This window comes from Poecile atricapillus, chromosome 29 (genome assembly GCF_030490865.1).
Source record: "Poecile atricapillus isolate bPoeAtr1 chromosome 29, bPoeAtr1.hap1, whole genome shotgun sequence".
Lineage (NCBI taxonomy): Eukaryota > Metazoa > Chordata > Aves > Passeriformes > Paridae > Poecile > Poecile atricapillus.
Genome location: NC_081277.1, coordinates 4,206,376 through 4,226,326, shown reverse-complemented (window position 1 = coordinate 4,226,326; position 19,951 = coordinate 4,206,376). Strand labels below are relative to the sequence as shown.

At 64.4% G+C, this 19,951-nt stretch overlaps 1 protein-coding gene and 1 long non-coding RNA gene across 6 annotated transcripts; one reads left to right on the top strand and one right to left on the bottom strand.

Moving 5' to 3' along the window:
* The first annotated feature begins 231 nt into the window (after window positions 1-231).
* Window positions 232-1,031, top strand: LOC131589748 (uncharacterized). Its single transcript, XR_009279838.1, has 3 exons — window positions 232-434; window positions 574-897; window positions 1,000-1,031. It is a non-coding gene; the product is annotated as an uncharacterized LOC131589748 (long non-coding RNA).
* On the bottom strand, window positions 1,028-18,462 carry SEMA4C (semaphorin 4C). 5 transcript variants are annotated; one of them, XM_058859486.1, is made up of 15 exons: window positions 18,406-18,462; window positions 15,779-15,916; window positions 13,467-13,615; window positions 13,320-13,382; window positions 11,970-12,068; window positions 10,739-10,835; window positions 10,549-10,665; window positions 9,716-9,867; window positions 7,242-7,417; window positions 5,997-6,141; window positions 4,764-4,986; window positions 3,903-4,018; window positions 3,645-3,802; window positions 2,456-2,526; window positions 1,028-1,984 (listed from the first exon to the last, which is right to left on the bottom strand). In XM_058859486.1, exons 2-15 carry the CDS (start codon window positions 15,882-15,884, stop codon window positions 1,143-1,145), a joined length of 2,514 nt encoding a protein of 837 aa, XP_058715469.1. In that variant the 5' UTR covers window positions 15,885-15,916; window positions 18,406-18,462; the 3' UTR covers window positions 1,028-1,142. The 5 variants fall into 5 exon arrangements, with proteins under 5 accessions (XP_058715469.1, XP_058715470.1, XP_058715471.1 ...); XM_058859487.1 differs by lacking the exon at window positions 18,406-18,462 and adding an exon at window positions 18,201-18,320; XM_058859488.1 differs by lacking the exon at window positions 18,406-18,462 and adding an exon at window positions 16,377-16,505.
* Window positions 18,463-19,951: the final 1,489 nt, after the last annotated feature.

Genomic DNA, 19,951 nt, shown 5'->3' with positions numbered 1-19,951 from the left:
GGGGGAGCCCAAAATTCCCCCCAGAGCCCCCCCAGAGAGAGAGAGAAAGGAAAAAAATAAATCCGAGATTTGTCGGGTTTTTTTTGTTTTTTTTTTTTTGAAGTCGTTTTATTATTAATATAAAAATACTCACGTATTTACAGCAAATAAATATATTTCGGTAACAAATAAATTACACTGGGGGGGTTATACAAAAGGGGAGGGGGCGTGCAGGGGGGGACAGGCGGGGAGGGAGGGGACACGGAGGGGGAGGGGGGTGGAGATAGAAAAGTTGTCAGGAAGAAAAAACCCGAAATCAGCCCAAAAAAACGTCCCGAGGGCACCGGCCCGGGCGGCCCGGGGGTGTCCCCAAGTCTGTCCCTCCAGGGGGACACGGTACCGAAGGCGGGGGTGGTGACCAGGACCCCGTGGTGACAGCGGTGGCACGGCCCCGGGTGACATGGCCCCAGGTGACAGTGGTGGCACAGACCCGGGTGGCACAGCCCCAGGTGACACGGTGACACAGCCCTGGGTGACACGGTGGCACGGCCCCAGGTGGCATGGCCCCGGGTGACAGTGGTGGCACGGCCCCAGGTGACAGTGGTGGCACGGCCCCGGGTGACAGCGGTGACACGGCCCTGGGTGACAGTGGTGTTCCCAGGGAGGGGACAGGGCCAGGGTGACAGCCCTGTCCCCACAGGGCAGGTACCAAAGCCACCATCCTGTCCCCAAGGGTGGGTGACTCACCCCCAAGGCAGACACCGGTGGCAGGGTGACAGTCCTGTCCCCAAGGTGGGCACAGGGGTGACACCGCTGTCCCCAGGGCAGATGCTGGGGTGACAATCTTGTCCCCAAGGTGGGCACAGGGGTGCCAATCCTGTCCCCAGTGCCAGGTGACAATCCTTTCCCCAGTGCCAGGTGCCAATCCTGTCCAGGGTGCCGGTGCCAGGGTGCCGGTGGCAGGGTGCCAATCCCGTCCCGGTGCTGGGTGCTGGGTGCCAATCCTGTCCCCAGTGCCAGGGTGCCAATCCTGTCCCCAGTGCAGGGTGCCAATCCCGTCCTGGTGCTGGGTGCTGGGTGCCAATCCTGTCCCCAGTGCCAATCCCATCCCGGTCCCGGTTCCAGGCGTCCCTCGGCTCTCCCGGCGCCGAGCCGGGCTCTGCTCACACCGACGACTCCTCGGGGTTGGAGTCGGGCAGGGTTTGGCGCTGCTGCAGCTTCCTGCGCAGCTCCTCGGCCAGCTCGGCGCACGCCGGCCGCTCCTCGGCGCCCAGCGCCAGCCGGATGTAGCCGTTGGAGGCCGAGCCGCGCAGGGGGCCCAGGTGGATGCGGGTGGGCGAATGCAGCGGCTGCCCGGGGATGGCGGCGGGCGGCGAGCCGGCCCCGGGGCCGCCGTTGCGGCAGCAGGCGCCGCCGGCGGTGCTGGCGTGGCCGGGCACGATCTTGAGCGATCCGTCCGAGTAGTAATAACTGGAGGGGTCCCAGAGCTTCTCGTCCGAGTCGGAGGCGGCGCTGGAGGCGAAGCGAGGGCTGGGCGGCTCTTTGGGCAGCTCGATGGGGTACACCAGGGTGCTCTCGATGGCTTTGGTGGCTTTGCCCAGCTCGTGGCGCAGCCGGCGCCAGAGGGACAGCACGGCCAGCAGCAGCAGCAGGCACAGGGCGCCCAGGCACACGGCCAGCACCCAGACGGCGCCCAGGCTCTCCAGCGGCGCCCGCGTCTCCAGCGGCGCGCCGGGGCCGGGCAGAACCGCCACGCGGTACTCCTGGGCCGGCAGCAGGGCGCCCTGCTCCTCGGCCAGGCAGCGGTACGTGCCGCTGTGCTGGGCCCCCGCCGCCGGCACCACCAGCGCCCGCAGCCGCGACTCGCCCAGAACCAGAACCTGCTCGGCCGCCAGGGCACGGCCATCGAAGGTCCAGAGGGCGCGGGCCAGGTTGGAGCCCAGGCGACACGTCAGGACCAGGTCGGTGCCCGCCACCACCGACACGTTCTTGGGAGTGAGGGGACCTGAGGGGACAGGGAGGGGAGGGGTGAGTGGGGGGATCCGTGGGGTGGGATCCAATGGATCCAAGGGATGGGGTGGGATCCATGGGATGGGATCCATTAGGTGTGATGGGATCTGTGGGATGGATGGGATCCATGGGATGGGATCCATGGGATGGGTTCCATGGGATGGGGTGGGATGAGATCCATGGGATGGGATCCATGGGATGGGATCCATGGGATGGGATCCATGGGATGGGATCCATGGGATGGGATGGGATCCATGGGATGGGATCCATGGGATGGGATCCATGGGATGGGATGGGATCCATGGGGTGGCATGGGATGAATGGGATCCATGGGGTGGGATCCATGGGATGGGATCCATGGGATGGGATGGAATCCATGGGGTGGATGGGATCCATGGGGTGGGATCCATGGGGTGGGATCCATGGGGTGGCACGGGGACACCGTGTGCCAGCCGTGGGGTCTCACCTTGCTTGGCCACCTGTGGCACGGAGCAGGCGCTGGTGTCGGAGCTCAGCACGTCCTGCACCAGGTGGGACCTGGGGGGGAGGACACAGTGAGGGGGGGCTCGTGGTGTCCCCTCCCCAGGGACCCCCAGGGACCCCTGATCCCACCCTGGGACCCTGCAGGGACACCCCGAATTATCACCCTGGGACCCTGCACAGACACCCCGAATTATCACCCTGGGGACCCTGCACTGACACCCCAAATTCCCGGTGTCCCCAGTGCTGTCCCCGGTGTCCCCGGTGTCCCCAGTGCTGTCCCCAGCTGGTGTCCCCGGTGCTGTCCCCAGTGTCCCCAGTGCTGTCCCCGGTGTCCCCAGTGCTGTCCCCAGTGTCCCCAGTGTCCCCAGTGTCCCTGGTGCTGTCCCCAGCTGGTGTCCCCAGCTGGTGTCCCCGCTGTCCCCAGTGTCCCCAGTGCTGTCCCCAGTGTCCCCAGTGTCCCCAGCTGCTGTCCCCAGTGCTGTCCCCAGTGTCCCCAGTGCTGTCCCCAGTTGCTGTCCCCAGTGTCCCCAGTTGCTGTCCCCGGTGTCCCCAGTGTCCCCAGCTGGTGTCCCCGGTGTCCCCGGTGTCCCCAGCACTGTCCCCAGTATCCCCAGTGTCCCCAGTGTCCCCAGTGTCCCCAGTGTCCCCAGTTGCTGTCCCCAGTGTCCCCGGTTGCTGTCCCCAGCTGGTGTCCCCAGTGTCCCCAGTTGCTGTCCCCAGCTGGTGTCCCCAGTTGCTGTCCCCAGCTGGTGTCCCCGCTGTCCCCGGTGTCCCCAGCTGGTGTCCCCGGTGTCCCCGGTGTCCCCAGCTGGTGTCCCCGGTGTCCCCGGTGTCCCCAGCTGGTGTCCCCGGTGTCCCCAGTGTCCCCAGCTGGTGTCCCCGGTGTCCCCGGTGTCCCCAGCTGGTGTCCCCGGTGTCCCCAGTGTCCCCAGCTGGTGTCCCCGGTGTCCCCGGTGTCCCCGGTGTCCCCAGCTGGTGTCCCCGGTGTCCCCAGTGTCCCCAGCTGGTGTCCCCGGTTGCTGTCCCCAGTTGCTGTCCCCAGTTGCTGTCCCCAGCTGGTGTCCCCAGTGTCCCCAGCTGGTGTCCCCGGTGTCCCCAGTGTCCCCAGCTGGTGTCCCCGGTGTCCCCGGTGTCCCCGGTGTCCCCAGCTGGTGTCCCCGGTGTCCCGGTACCCGTTGTGGCCGTCGCTGCGGACGCAGGCGCTGCGGTTGCGGCTCCAGGCGCAGTAGGGGTCCCGTGCCAGCACGCAGTCGCTGCAGCTCTGGTAGCGCCCGCACTCTGCCAGGGGCAGCTGGGCCAGCTGCAGCCGGGAGCCGGCGAACAGCAGCTTCTGCCAGGGGAGGGAGGGAGGGAGGGGACAGCGCTGAGGTGACACTGCTGGTGACACCGCGGTGACACCATGGTGACACTGCCATCCCTGCCAGGCTCACCTTGGTGGCAGCCAGCGCCAGGCTCTCCACGGGCTGTGCGGGCTCGAACACCTGCAGCTCCTCCACCAGGTGCGTGTGGGAGCCCAAATCCAGCGCCTTGTGCACCCAGCCGTCACCTGCGGGGACACGGAGGGTGCTCGGGGATGGGGCACGCTGGGGCTGGCCCCTGGTGTCCTGTCCCCTGTCCCTGTCCTCTGTTCCTGTCCCCTGTCCCTGTCCCTCTGTGCCCTGTCCCCCCCATCCCTGTCCCTCTGTCACATCCCTCTGTGCCCTGTCCTCTGTTCCTGTCCCTCTGTCCCTGTCCCCTTTGTCCCCTGTCCCTCTGTGCCTGTCCCTCTGTGCCCTGACCCCCTGTACCCTGTCCCTGTCCCCTTTGTCCCCTGTACCCCTCTGTACCCTGTCCCTCTGTTCCTGTCCCCTGTTCCTGTCCCCTTTGTCCCTGTCCCTCTGTGCCTGTCCTTATCCCTGTCCCCGTCCCTACCTGTCCGGATGAAGAGCACCTTGTAGGTGTCCCCCTGTCCCCTGTCCCCATTCCTGTCCCTGTCCCCCTCTCCCCTGTCCCCCGTCCCCGTCCCTACCTGTCCTGATGAAGAGCACCTCGTAGGTGTCCCCATCACTGTCCCCTGTCCCTGTCCCCATTCCTGTCCCTACCTGTCCCGATGAAGAGCACCTCGTAGGTGTTCCCATCAGTGTCCCCTGTCCCTGTCCCTACCTGTCCCGATGAAGAGCACCTCGTAGGTGTTCCCTGTCCCCTGTCCCCCTGTCCCCATCCCTGTCCCCTGTCCCCATCCCCGTCCCTACCTGTCCCGATGAAGAGCACCTCGTAGGTGTCCCCATCAGTGTCCCCATTCCTGTCCCTACCTGTCCCGATGAAGAGCACCTCGTAGGTGTTCCCGTCCAGCCCAGCCACACGATCCACCACCATCTGGGTGAAGTTGGAATCCTTCTTGAGGAGCAGGGGCCGGCCTCGCTGCGGGGCCACGGCCTCGTCCATCAGCGGGTGCTTCTTGGCGAAGTTCAGGGTGTTGTCAGGCAGCTCCAGAGAGCTGCCAAAGCCGTTCTGACGGTGCCAGTCCGTGATGCACTGCGGAAAAAATCAGCACAAATCATCAGAAATCAGCACAAATCATCATAAATCATCATAAATCAGCACAAATCATCACAAATCATCCCAGCTGGATCCCAAATCATCCCAGCTGGATCCCAAATCATCACAGCTGGATCCCAAATCATCACAGCTGGATCCCAAATCATCTCCAGGGGTACTGCTGGATCCTGAATCATCTCAGGAAGGCACACGGGATCCCAGATCCTCTTAGGAGGGCACAGATGGATCCCAACCCCTCAGAGATCACCTCCAGTCCCACAGGTGGATCCCAGAGATCACCTCCAGCCCCAGGGATGGATCCCAACCCCTCAGAGATCACCTCCAGCCCCAGGGATGGATCCCAGAGATCACCTCCAGCCCCAGGGATGGATCCCAGAGATCACCACCAGCCACATGGACAGATCCCAACCCCCCAGGGATCACCTCCAGCCCCACAGATGGATCCCAATCCCCCAGAGATCACCACCAGCCCCATGGACAGATCCCAACCCCCCAGAGATCACCTCCAGCCCCATGGACAGATCCCAACCCCCCAGAGATCACCTCCAGCCCCACAGATGGATCCCAACCCCTCAGAGATCACCTCCAGCCCCATGGACAGATCCCAACCCCCCAGAGAAGCCCTCCAGCCCCATGGACAGATCCCAAGCCCCCAGAGAACCCCTCCAGCCCCAGGGATGGATCCCAACCCCTCAGAGAACACCTCCAGCCCCATGGACAGATCCCAACCCCTCAGAGAACACCTCCAGCCCCAGGGATGGATCCCAACCCCTCAGAGAACCCCTCCAGCCCCATGGACAGATCCCAACCCCCCAGAGAACACCTCCAGCCCCATGGACAGATCCCAGCCCCCCAGAGATCACCTCCAGCCCCATGGACAGATCCCAACCCCCCAGAGAACACCTCCAGCCCCATGGACAGATCCCAGCCCCCCAGGGAACCCCTCCAGCCCCACAGCAGACCCCGGGGTGGCTCTGGGCTCTCACCGCGCCGGGCCGTGGGCTGGGCACCTCGCCCGAGTAGCGGCCCCATTTCTGCGCCTGCTCCCGGTACTCCTTGTAGGGCCCCTCGAAGGCTTTGCGCACCTCCAGGATGTGGTAGCGGCAGATGGCAGAGACGTCCACGTCACCCCTGCGGGCACAGCGGGAGAGCCGGTCAGCGGGCACCGGGACACGGGCACTGTGGCCACCGTGGGCACTGGGACACGGGCACCATGGCCACCATGGGCACCGTGGCCACCATGGGCACTGGGACATAGGGACACGGGCACCGTGGGCACCGTGGGCACCGTGACACAGGCACCGTGGGTACAGGGACATGGGCACCGTGGGCACGGGACATGGGCACCATGGGCACCGTGGGCATGGGACATGGGCACCGTGGCCACCATGGGCACCGGGACACGGGCACCGTGGCCACCATGGGCACCGGGACACAGGGACATGGGCACAGGGACATGGGCACCGGGACACGGGCACCGTGGCCACCATGGGCACTGGGACATAGGGACACGGGCACCATGGCCACCGTGGGCACCGGGACACGGGCACCGTGGGTACAGGGACATGGGCACCGTGGGCACGGGACATGGGCACTGTGGGCACCGTGGGCATGGGACATGGGCACCGTGGCCACCATGGGCACCGGGACACGGGCACCATGGCCACCATGGGCACAGGGACATGGCCACCATGGGCACTGGGACATGGCCACCATGGCCACCATGGGCACTGGGACATGGGCACCATGGCCACCGTGGGCACTGGGACATGGGCACCGTGGCCACCATGGGCACTGGGACATGGCCACCATGGGCACTGGGACATGGCCACCATGGGCACAGGGACATGGCCACCATGGGCACTGGGACATGGGCACCATGGGCACTGGGACATGGGTGTCGTGGGCATCAGGACGTGGCCACCATGGGCACTGGGACATGGGCACCACGGGCACAGGGACATGGCCACCACGGCCACCACAGACACAGTGACACGGCCACCGTGGCCAGCAGAGCCCCAGGGCCGGGCCAGCACAGACACAGTGACACAGCTATCACAGACACAGTGACATGGCCACCACGGCCACCACAGCCAGTGACACGGCCACCGTGGCCAGCAGAGCCCCAGGGCCGGGCCAGCACAGACACAATGACATGGCCACCATGGCCACCACAGCCAGTGACACGGCCACCGTGGCCAGCAGAGCCCCAGGGCCGGGCCAGCACCCACCAGCGGGCGCGGAAGACGCCGAAGAAGGCGGTGTCCTGCCAGCGCGCGCCGGGCAGGGTGAACACGGCCTGCAGGCGGTTGAAGTGCAGCTGCTGCTCGGGGGCCGAGCACAACAACCGCGCCTTCAGGAACGACGTCCACTTCTTCTGCAGCGTCCGCGCGCCGCCAACGTCACCCTGCGGGGACACGGACAGCGTGGGGACGGGGATGGGGACAGGGACAGCGTGGGGACGGGGACAGGGTGGGGACAGGGACAGGGACAGGGACAGGGTGGGGACAGGGACGGGGACAGGAACACCGTGGGGACCAGGACAGGGACAGGGACAGTGTGGGGACAGGGACAGGGACAGGGACAGGGACAGGGTAGGGACAGGGACAGCGTGGGGACAGGGACAGGGACAGCACTTCACACCGAGACAGGGACACTGGGGGGACCGGGACAGGGACACCAAGGGCACAGTGACACGGCCACCAAGGGCACTGGGACAAGGCCACCATGGTCACCAGGACAAGGCCACCAAGGGCACCAGGACAAGGCCACCATGGTCACCAGGACAGGGCCACCATGGTCACCAGGACAAGGCCACCAAGGGCACCAGGACAGGGCCACCGTGGTCACCAGGCCAAGGCCACCATGAACACCAGGACAAGGCCACCATGGTGACCATGGTCACCAGGACAAGGCCACCATGGTCACCAGGACAGGGCCACCAAGGGCACTGGGACAAGGCCACCAAGGGCACCAGGACAAGGCCACCAAGGGCACCAGGACAAGGCCACCATGGTCACCAGGACAAGGCCACCAAGGGCACCAGGACAGGGCCACCATGGTCACCAGGACAAGGCCACCATGGGCACAGGGACACAGCCACCATGGTCACACCCCAATGTGTTACAGTCTAATAATGACACAACAATTTTAAAAACCTAAAAAAACTCAATAAATATAAAATGACTTTTGTATCATTACGTATCACCTGTGAGAAATGCTATGATAATTAATTAATGATGATGATGATGATTAACATATTAAGAGAATTAGTAAAAACGCTTTGGTTTCATGATGATCGTTTTATGTCACATGCAAAAAAATTAATGATAATCATGAAAAATGGAATAATTATTAATGGAATGTAATAATGGAATGATTAACCAAAATGCATTAATTTCACAGTGATAATAATGGAAATATTAGTATAAACTCGTTAGTTTGATGATGATAATAATGGAAATATTAGCAGGAATAGATTAATTTTGCGATGATTATAAAAATAATGGAGATATTAATAGAAGTGTATTAATCTCATAATGATAACAATAATGAAAATATTAGTAGAAATATCTTAATGTCATGATAATAATAATGACAATATTAATAGAATTCAATTAATTTCATGACAATAATAATGACAATATTAATAGAATTAAATTAATATCATGATAATATGAACATGGGAATGGAAATGTTAATAGATATGCACTAATCTCATGATGATAATACCAGAAATATTAATGAGAGCACATTAATTACACACCCAGCCCCTGCTGTGCTCGGCTTGAGCGCCACCAGCACTGCCCAGACCCAAACTGGAACCAAACTGGAACCAAACTGGAACCAAACTGGAACCCAAACCCAAACTGGAACCCAAACCCAAACTGGAACCAAACTGGAACCCAAACTGGAACCCAAACTGGAACCCAAACCCAAACTGGAACCCAAACCCAAACTGGAACCCAAACTGGAACCAAACTGGAACCCAAACCCAAACTGGAACCCAAACTGGAACCAAACTGGAACCCAAACCCAAACTGGAACCCAAACTGGAACCAAACTGGAACCCAAACTGGAACCCAAACCCAAACTGGAACCCAAACCCAAACCAAATCCCAGACTGGAACCCAAACTGGAACCCAAACCCAAACTGGAACCCAAACTGGAACCCAAACTGGAACCCAAACTGGAACCCAAACCCAAACTGGAACCCAAACTGGAACCCAAACCCAAACTGGAACCCAAACTGGAACCCAAACTGGAACCCAAACTGGAACCCAAACCCAAACTGGAACCCAAACTGGAACCCAAACTGGAACCCAAACCCAAACTGGAACCCAAACTGGAACCCAAACCCAAACTGGAACCCAAACTGGAACCCAAACTGGAACCCAAACTGGAACCCAAACTGGAACCCAAACCCAAACTGGAACTCAAACTGGAACCCAAACCCAAACTGGAACCCAAACTGGAACCCAAACCCAAACTGGAACCCAAACCCAAACCCAAACCCAAACCCAAACCCAAACCCAAACTGGAACCCAAACCCAAACCCAAACCCAAACCCAAGCCAGCCTGATGTCCCCAGGTGTCCCCAGGTGTCCCCAGGTGTGTCCCCAGGTGTCCCCAGGTGTCCCCAGGTGTATCTCAGGTATCCCCAGGTATCCCCATCTGTCCCCAGGTGTCCCCAGTGTCCCCATACCTTGCAGACCCGTGCCACGCGTGCCACCACCTGCTCAGCGTAGCAGTCGTACTCGACGGCGCGCTCGCTGAAGAAGAAGTACACCTTGTCATCGTCACCGCTGCCGCTGCCCGCGCTCTCCGGAACGAAGGCGGACGCCACGAAGTGGGGCTCTGTGGAGGCATGGTGTCACCGGTATCACCTGTGTCACCGGTGTCACCAGTGTCCCCCTGTGTCACCAGTGTCCCCTGTGTCACCAGTGTCCCCTGTGTCACCGCTGTCCCCCTGTGTCCCTGTGTCACTGCTGTCCCCCTGTGTCCTGGTGTCCCCCCGTGTCCTGCTGTCCCCTGTGTCCCCTCCCCGTGTCCCGATGTCTCCGCTGTCCCCCGTGTCCCCTCCCCGTGTCCCAGTGTCACCGGTGTCCCCCCGTGTCCTGCTGTCCCCTGTGTCCCCTCCCCGTGTCCCGGTGTCACCGCTGTCCCCCGTGTCCCCTCCCCGTGTCCCGGTGTCACCGCTGTCCCCGTGTCCCCTCCCCGTGTCCCGGTGTCACCGGTGTCCCCCCGTGTCCCCTCCCCGTGTCCCTGCCGTGTCCCCGTGTCCCGGTGTCACCGCTGTCCCCGTGTCCCCTCCCCGTGTCCCGGTGTCACCGGTGTCCCCCCGTGTCCCCTCCCTGTGTCCCCCCGTGTCCCCCCGTGTCCCGGTGTCACCAGTGTCCCCCGTGTCCCCTCCCCGTGTCCCTGCCGTGTCCCCTCCCCGTGTCCCTGCCGTGTCCCCTCCCCGTGTCCCGGTGTCCCCGTGTCCCGGTGTCCCCGTGTCCCCTCCCCGTGTCCCCTCCCCGTGTCCCCGTGTCCCACCGTTCAGCCAGGAGGTCAGGTACTCTGTTTTCATGGAGTAGTGCTGGCCCAGGTTGCGCAGGATGACGGGCTCCGTGCCCAGGAAGTTGTTGAAGGTGGCGGAGTAGAGCTCCCCGTCTGTGAGGGAGGGGTTTTAGGGGGGGTGGCAGGTGTTGGGGACATCCCCCGTGTCCCCAGAGGTGTCACCTACCCACGATGAGGCCGGTGTGGCCCTTGGTGGGGTCGTAGGGACATTTGCCTTTGCCGTCCTCGAATGCCACCGGGTCCAGGGTGAAGCCGGAGAGCTCCTGGGGGGCACAGGGAGGGTGGGGGGTCCTGAGTCAGATCCCCCCCCTGCCAGACAGGCCCCAGGCACAGGGACACCCCCTGAGTGACCCTCTTGGGGACAGGGACACCCCCTGAGTGACCCTCCTGGGGACAGGGACACCCCCTGAGTGACCCTCCTGGGGACAGGGACACCCCCTGAGTGACCCTCCTGGGGACAGGGACAGCCCTGAGTGACCCTCCTGGGGACAGGGACAGCCCTGAGTGACCCTCCTGGGGACAGGGACAGCCCTCGAGGAGACAGGGACAGCCCTGGAGGAGCCATCGAGGAGACAGGGACATCCTTGGATCACCCTTGGGACAGGGACACCCCTGGATGACCCATCCTGGGGACAGAGACACCACTAAATGCTGCTCCTGGGGACAGGGACAGCCCTGGATGACCCATCCTGGGGACAGGGACACCCCTGAACCACTCTGGGGACAGGGACACCCCTGGATGACCCATCATGGGGACAGAGACATCCTTGGATCACCCTGGGGACAGGGACACCCCTGGATGACCCATCCTGGGGACAGGGACACCCCTGGATGGTCCATTCTGGGGACAGGGACATCTCTGGATGACCCATCCTGGGGACAGGGACAGCCCTGGACCACCCTGGGGACAGGGACACACCTGAACCACTCTGAGGACAGGGACACCCCTGGATGACCCATCCTGGGGACAGGGACATCCCTGGATGATCCACCCTGGGGACAGGGACATCCCTGGATGACCCATCCTGGGGACAGGGACATCCTTGGACCACTCTGAGGACAGGGACATCCCTGGATGACCCATCCTGGGGACAGGGACACCCCTGGGCCACCCTGGGGACAGGAACCCCTCCAAAATGTCCCACCTGGGGACAGGGACACCCCTGGATGACCCATCCTGGGGACAGAGACACCCCTGGACCACCCTGGGGACAGGAACCCCTCCAAAATGTCCCACCTGGGACACCCCAAGTGCACAGCAGACACCCCAAACCCTCCCTCACGCACACAAACCCCACCCCACGTGTACAGGGACACCCCTAAATGCCAGCCCTGGGGACAAGGCCACCCTGCAGGGGGGCCCTGGGGTCCCCTGGGCTCTGGGGACCCCCACTCACGATGTAGGTGCACTTGGGCTGGAAGGCGTAGGTGCCGCAGGCGTACAGGTGAGAGCTGTTGTAGCTCTGCAGGAAGCGCACGTAGTTGAAACAGTCGGTCTGGGAGGGGACACAGGGGACATTAATGGCACAGCACAGGGCATGGGGACACGGTGTGGGGACACTGGCATGGGACAGGGGACACTGGCACCACATGGGGACAGGGGACATGGCATGGGGACACTGGCACGGGACAGGGGACATGGCATGGGGACAGTGGCACGGGACAGGGGACACTGCCATCGCATGGGGACAGGGAAACACAGCACAGGGACACAGGGTGATAGCACAGGGACACAGGGTGACAGCACAGGGACACAGGCAGAGACACAGGGTGACAGCACGAGGACACAGGGTGACAGCACAGGCACACAGGGTGACAGGCACACAGGGTGACAGGGACACAGGGTGACAGCACAGGCACACAGGGTGAAAGCACAGGCATGCAGGGTGACAGGGACACAGGGTGACAGCACAGGGACAGGGACACTGGAGCTGGAATGGCACAGGGACAGAGGGTGACAGCACAGGCACACAGGGTGACAGAACAGGCACACAGGGTGACAGCACAGGGACACAGGGTGACAGCACAGGCACACAGGGTGACAGGGACACAGGGTGACAGCACGAGGACACAGGGTGACAGCACAGGCACACAGGGTGACAGGGACACAGGGTGACAGCACAGGCACACAGGGTGACAGGGACACAGGGTGACAGCACAGGGACACAGGGTGACAGCACAGGCACACAGGGTGACAGGGACACAGGGTGACAGCACAGGGACACAGGGTGACAGCACAGGCACACAGGGTGACAGGGACACAGGGTGACAGCACAGGCACACAGGGTGACAGGGACACAGGGTGACAGCACAGGCACACAGGGTGACAGGGACACAGGGTGACAGCACAGGCACACAGGGTGACAGCACAGGCACACAGGGTGACAGGGACACAGGGTGACAGCACAGGCACACAGGGTGACAGGGACACAGGGTGACAGCACAGGCACACAGGGTGACAGGTACACAGGGTGACAGGGACACAGGGTGACAGCACAGGCACACAGGGTGACAGCACAGGCACACAGGGTGACAGGGACACAGGGTGACAGGGACACAGGGTGACAGCACAGGCACACAGGGTGACAGGGACACAGGGTGACAGGGACACAGGGTGACAGCACAGGCACACAGGGTGACAGGGACACAGGGTGACAGCACAGGCACATAGGGTGACAGCACAGGCACACAGGGTGACAGGGACACTGGGGCTGGCAGTGTCCCACCCCCCAGCACCCAGCACCCACCTGGTTGTTCTTGCCCTTCTGCACGCACTCCGCTTTCTTCTCCAGGGGCGCCTGCCAGGAGATCTGGGGGTGGCAGAGGGGTCAGGGGCTGGGGTGTCACCCCCCACCCAAATCCCCGCCCGTTTTTGGGGTGTCCCGGGGTCTCACCGCCGCCTTGAGCTCCACGGTGCCGGTGGCCAGGGCGAACACGGCCTCGCGGGCGCCCACGTAGAGCAGCGCCTCGGCCTCGTCCAGCGTCAGCGTCACGTAGTGAGACACCCCGCCCTGGGAGAAGCGCTTGGCAGTGTCCTGCAGCTCTGTGGGGACAGGGACACCGGGATGGGACACCCCCACAGCTCTGTGGGGACACCGGGCTGGGACACCCCCACAGCTCTGTGGGGACAGGGACACCGAGCTGGGACCCCACAGCATCACCCACCCCTGCCAGACCCCACCCACAGCTCTGTGGGGACAGGGACACCGAGCTGGGACACCCCCACAGCTCTGTGGGGACACCGGGATGGGACACCCCCACAGCTCTGTGGGGACAGGGACACCGGGATGGGACACCCCCACAGCTCTGTGGGGACACTGGGCTGGGACCCCACAGCATCACCCACCCCTGCCAGACCCCACCCACAGCTCTGTGGGGACAGGGACACCGGGATGGGACCCCACAGCTCTGTGGGGACACCAGGATGGGACACCCCCACAGCTCTGTGGGGACACCAGGATGGGACACCCCTACAGCTCTGTGGGGACAGGGACACAGGGACACCAGGCTGGGACCCCACAGCTCTGTGGGGACAGGGACACAGGGACACCAGGCTGGGACCCCACAGCTCTGTGGGGACAGGGACACCGGGCTGGGACCTCCCCACAGCTCTGTGGGGACAGGAACACAGGGACACCAGGCTGGGACCCTACAGCTCTGTGGGGACAGGGACACTGGGACACTGGGCTGGGCCCCCACAGCTCTGTGGGGACACAGGGACCCAGGACAGGGACCCCCGTGCACCCCCGCCCCCGCCGGACCCCCCCGGAGCCCCCCGGCCCCGTGGCACACAAAGGTCCCTTTGTCACCGGCGGGGCCGGGTGAACACAGTGGCCTTTGCAGGGACCCCGCGCCCCCCCCGCGCCCCCCGGCCACCCCCGGGCCCCGCAGAAAGGAACCATTGACGGGACAGAGGCAGCGCCCGGGCGGGGACAGGGACACCGGGCTGGCACGGCACGGGGGCGGCACCGGGACAGTGACACGGCCGGGGGTGGGGGACAGGGCGTGGGGACAAGGGACACTGCACAGGGACAGTGGAATGGCTGAGGGTCCTGGGCGTGGGGACAAGGGACACTGCACAGGGACAGTGGAATGGCTGAGGGTGGGGGACAAGGGACACTGCACAGGGACAGTGGAATGGCTGAGGGTGGGGGACAGGGTGTGGGGACAAGGGACACTGCACGGGGACAGTGGAATGGCTGAGGGTGGGGGACAAGGGACACTGCACGGGGACAGTGGAATGGCTGAGGGTGGGGGACAGGGTGGGGGACAAGGGACACTGCACAGGGACAGTGGCACTGCTGAGGGTGGGGGACAAGGGACACTGCACAGGGACAGTGGCACTGCTGAGGGTGGGGGACAAGGGACACTGCACAGGGACAGTGGAATGGCTGAGGGTCCTGGGTGTGGGGACAAGGGACACTGCACAGGGACAGTGGCACTGCTGAGGGTGGGGGACAAGGGACACTGCACAGGGACAGTGGCATGGCTGAGGGTCCTGGGCGTGGGGACAAGGGACACTGCACAGGGACAGTGGCATAGCAGATGGCACGGGGACAGGGGACACTGGCACGCGACAGGGGAATGTGACACGGCATGGGGACACAGGGCATGGCACAGGGACAGGGCCACTGGAGCTGGCACAGCACGGGGACACAGGGTGACAGCACAGGGCAGGGACACAGGCTGCTGGCACAGGACAGGGACAGAATCCCGGGGTGCTGGCAGGGCAGGGGGACAGTGGCAGAGGGATGGCACAGCAAAGGGACAGGGACAGGATGATGGCAGGGTGTGGGGACAGGAAACGGCCGAGGGATGGGACAAGGGACACGGCACAGGGATGGGACAGGGTGGTGGCAGGGCGGGGGCACAGGGGATGTGGAGGAGGGATAGGACAAGGGACACAGCACAGGGATGGGGACAGGGGACAGGGATGGGACAGGGGACACGGCACAGGGATGGGGACATGTCACAGGGATGGCACAGGGGACACAGCACAGGGCAGTGTCCCCCAGGCACCAGCACAGGACTGGCCACCCAGAGCACCATCCCTGCACGTCCCCCATGTGTCCCCACAGACCCCAGTTTTGGGGACACCCACCCCACAGCGCCGACATAGACAGGGTGACAACAGCCACCACCACCGTGTCACCCCACCGTGACAAGGGACACAACCAACCCCCCCGAACCCCGCTGTGGCACTCACCGGCGTAGGGGACAGTCCTCCTGGGCACAGCACTCCACGACACCCCGGGGGTGGCAGCGGCGCTGGTGGCAGCGGTGACGAGGGCCAGCAGCGCGGCGAGGGCCATGGCGCCGGCCCGGGGGGGACAGCGCGGGGTCCCTGGGGGGTGACACGGCCACACCGTGGCCCGGTCAGCGCCGCGGGGCAGCGGCGGCGTCAGGCGGGCGGCGAGGGGACAAGGCGGCATTGAGGCAGCGCTGTCACGAGTTCGGGGGCGCCCCGGGGGCACCCCGAGCCTGCTCCCCCCTTCTCTCCCCACGGAGCAGGAAACGAGACCCGGCCGTTTCCAACCTCCCCCTGCCCGGGATGCCCCGGGGGTGCCCCGAGCCTGTCCCCCCTTCTCCCCACGGAGCAGGAAACGGGACCCGGCCGTTTCCAACCTCCCCCTGCCCGGGATGCCCCGGGGGTGCCCCGAGCCTGCTCGCCTCTTCTCCCCACGGAGCAGGAAACGAGACCCGGCCGTTTCCAACCTCCCCCTGCCCGGGATGCCCCGAACCTGCTCCCCCTCCCCTCCCCACGGTCCCTCCGGAGCAGGAAACGGGACCCGGCCGTTTCCAACCTCCCCCTCCCCTCCACGTCCTGCCCGGGATGCCCCGGGGGTGCCCCCGGCGTGCTCCTCCCGCCCCCGGTGCCCCGGGCCGGGCAGGATGCGGCTGGGAATTGTTCTGCCCTGCCCGGAGGGAAGCAGGAAGTTGGGGGGGCTCGGGGGGGCCCCCAGTGACGGCTCGGGAAGGATTTCCGGGAGGGTGGGGGGCCGGGAAGGGCTGTGGGAATGGGGGACACCCCAGCCGGGCTTCCTGGGGCGGGGTGAGGGTGGCACGGGCACAGCTGGGGTGTGACGGGAACATCTGGGGTGCCCGGCGAACATCTGGGGTGTCACGGGAACATCTGGGGTGCCAGGGGAACATCTGGGGTGTCACGGGAACATCTGGGGTGCCAGGGGAACATCTGGGGTGTCACGGGAACATCTGGGGTGTGATGGGGTGCCACGGGAACATCTGGGGTGTCACGGGAACATCTGGGGTGTGATGGGCACAGCTGGGGTGTCACGGGAACATCTGGAGTGTGCTGGGGTGCCACGGGAACATCTGGGGTGCCACGGAAACATCTGGGGTGCCACGGGCACATCTGGGGTACCATGGGAACATCTGGGGTGCTACGGGCACATCTGGGGTACCATGGGAACATCTGGGGTGCCACGGGCACATCTGGGGTGCCACGGGAACATCTGGGGTGTGATGGGCACATCTGGGGTGTGATGGGCACATCTGGGGTGCCACGGAAACATCTGGGGTGTCAGGGGAACATCTGGGGTGTGATGGGCACATCTGGGGTGTGATGGGCACATCTGGGGTACCACGGGAACATCTGGGGTGCCATGGGCACATCTGGAGTGCCACGGGCACATCTGGGGTGCCACGGAAACATCTGGGGTGCCACGGGCACATCTGGGGTGCCACGGAAACATCTGGGGTGTGATGGGCACAGCTGGGGTGTGATGGCCACATCCGGGGTGCCAGGGGAAAAAACGGGGTGCCACGAGCACAGCCAGGGCACAACAGGGTGCCGGGGACACCGCTGAGGTGTCACAGGGAGAGTCAGGGTCCCACAGGCAAAGATGGGGGTGCCATGGGCACAGCCGGGGGCACAGGAGGTAAATCTGGGCTGCCACAGATGAATCTGGGCTGCCACAGATAAATCGGGGGTGCCAGAGGTAAATCTGGGGTGCCACAGATGAATCCGGGGTGCCAGAGGTAAATCTGGGGTGCCACAGATAAATCTGGGGTGCCACAGATGAATCTGGGGTGCCACAGATAAATCGGGGGTGCCAGAGGTAAATCTGGGGTGCCACAGATGAATCTGGGGTGCCACAGATAAATCCGGGGTGCCAGAGGTAAATCTGGGGTGCCACAGATAAATCCGGGGTGCCACAGATAAATCTGGGGTGCCAGAGGTAAATCCGGGGTGCCACAGGCCAATCCGGGGTGCCCTGGGCACAGGCAGGGTGCCACAGCAATGGCCAAGCTGCCGCGGGCACGGCTGGGGCTCAACAGGCACAGCCGGGGTGCAACAGGCACGGCCACAGGGACAAAAGCACAGCGAGGGTGCCACAGGCCACGGCCGTGCCCGGGGTGTCCCGAGCACCATCGGGGTGTCCTGGGCAAAGCCGGGGTGCCCTGGTCAAAACCGGGGTCCCCCCGAAGCGGGGACAGGCCGGTGTCCCCGCGGTCCCCAAGTTCAGCGCTGGACACCCGCGAGTGGCCTGAGGGGCCGGGGGTGCCACCCGCGGTCCCCACGACGCTGCCACCCCAGGGTCCCCACCACGCTGCCCGCCCTTCCCGGGGGTCCCCACACGCCCCCGTGCACCCCCCGATCCCGGTACCGGGGGGGGTTCCCGGTGCACCGACAGATCCGAGCGGCCGTGAGGGGGATTCCGGCCCCCCCACCCCATCCACGGGCGGCGGGGGGAGCCGGTGGCGATCCCCGGTACCGGCAGGAACAAAGCGCCTCCCCCTCCTCCTCCCGCCCCCGCGGCTCCGCCACAACAATACCGAGGCGGGGCGGGGCAGGGGGGGGCCCGCACTCACCTCAGGGCGCGGCGGCGGCGGCGGCGGCGGCGGCGGCGGCGGCGGCGGCGGGGAGGGAGGCGGCCGTGAGGGGCGGGGGGTCCGGGGGGGGCCCGGCCGGGGCGGTGAGCGGCGGGAGGCGGTGGAACGGGGCGGGAGCCCGGGCGGGGCGGTGGAAGGAGGCGGCGGAGCGGGGCGGGGGGCGCGGGGGGGGCCCGGCCGGGGCGCGGGAGGCGGGAGCGGCCGTGAGGGGCGGCGGCGGGAGCGCGCCGCGCGGCTCCGCGGGGCCCCGCCCCGCCCGTGACGTCACGGGCGCCCCTCAGGGGAGGGGGGCGCGGGTCGGGTCGGGTCAGATCGGAACCGCTCGGGTCGGCTCGGGTCAGATCGGAACGGCTCGGGTCAGATCGGAACTGCTCTGATCGGATCGGGTCAGATCGGAACCGCTCGGGTCAGATCGGAACTGCTCTGATCGGATCGGGTCAGATCGGAACGGCTCGGGTCAGATCGGAACTGCTCTGATCGGATCGGGTCAGATCGGAACGGCTCGGCTCGGGTCAGATCGGAACCGCTCGGGTCAGATCAGAACTGCTCGGCTCGGGTCAGATCGGAACCGCTCGGGTCAGATCGGAACCGCTCTGATCGGATCGGGTCAGATCGGAACTGCTCTGATCGGATCGGGTCAGATCGGAACCGCTCGGGTCAGATCGGAACTGCTCTGACCGGATCGGGTCAGATCGGAACCGCTCGGCTCAGATCGGAACTGCTCTGATCCGATCGGGTCAGATCGGAACCGCTCGGGTCAGATCGGAACCGCTCTGATCGGATCGGGTCAGATCGGAACCGCTCGGGTCAGATCGGAACCGCTCGGGTCAGATCGGAACTGCTCTGATCGGATCGGGTCAGATCGGAACCGCTCGGGTCAGATCGGAACCGCTCTGATCGGATCGGGTCAGATCGGAACCGCTCGGCTCAGATCGGCTCGGAACCAGTTGGGTCTAACTGGAACCAGTTGGCTCAACCAAGCTCAGCCCAGCTTGGCTGGGTTTGGGCCCGATCCAGAACCAGTTCAGCCCAGTTCAGCCCAGTTTGGAGCGTTCTGGTTGGGCTCAGCCCAGTTCGGAGTGTTCTGGTTGGGCTCAGCCCAGTTCAGCCCAGTTTGTAGTGTCCTGGTTGGGTTCAGCCCAGTTTGGAGTGTTCTGGTTGGGCTCAGCCCAGTTCAGCCCAGTTTGGAGCGTTCTGGTTTGGCTCAGCCCGATTCAGCCCAGTTCAGCCCAGTTAACCGGGCTCAGCTCAACCCGGTTTGGCTCAGCCCAGTTCAGCCCAGTTCACCGGGCTCAGCTCAACCCGGTTTGGATCAGCCCAGTTCAGCCCAGTTCAGCCCAGTTCACCGGGCTCAGCTCAACCCAGTTTGGCTCAGCCCAGCTTGGTTTAACCCAGCTCAGCTCAGCCTGGTTTTACCCATCCCAGTTTGGCTCAGCTCAGCCCAGTTTGGCCAATCCCAGTTCAGCTTGTCCAGGATCCATTCCCGGGACCTGTCGGGGATCCATTCCCGGGACCTGTCTGGGAT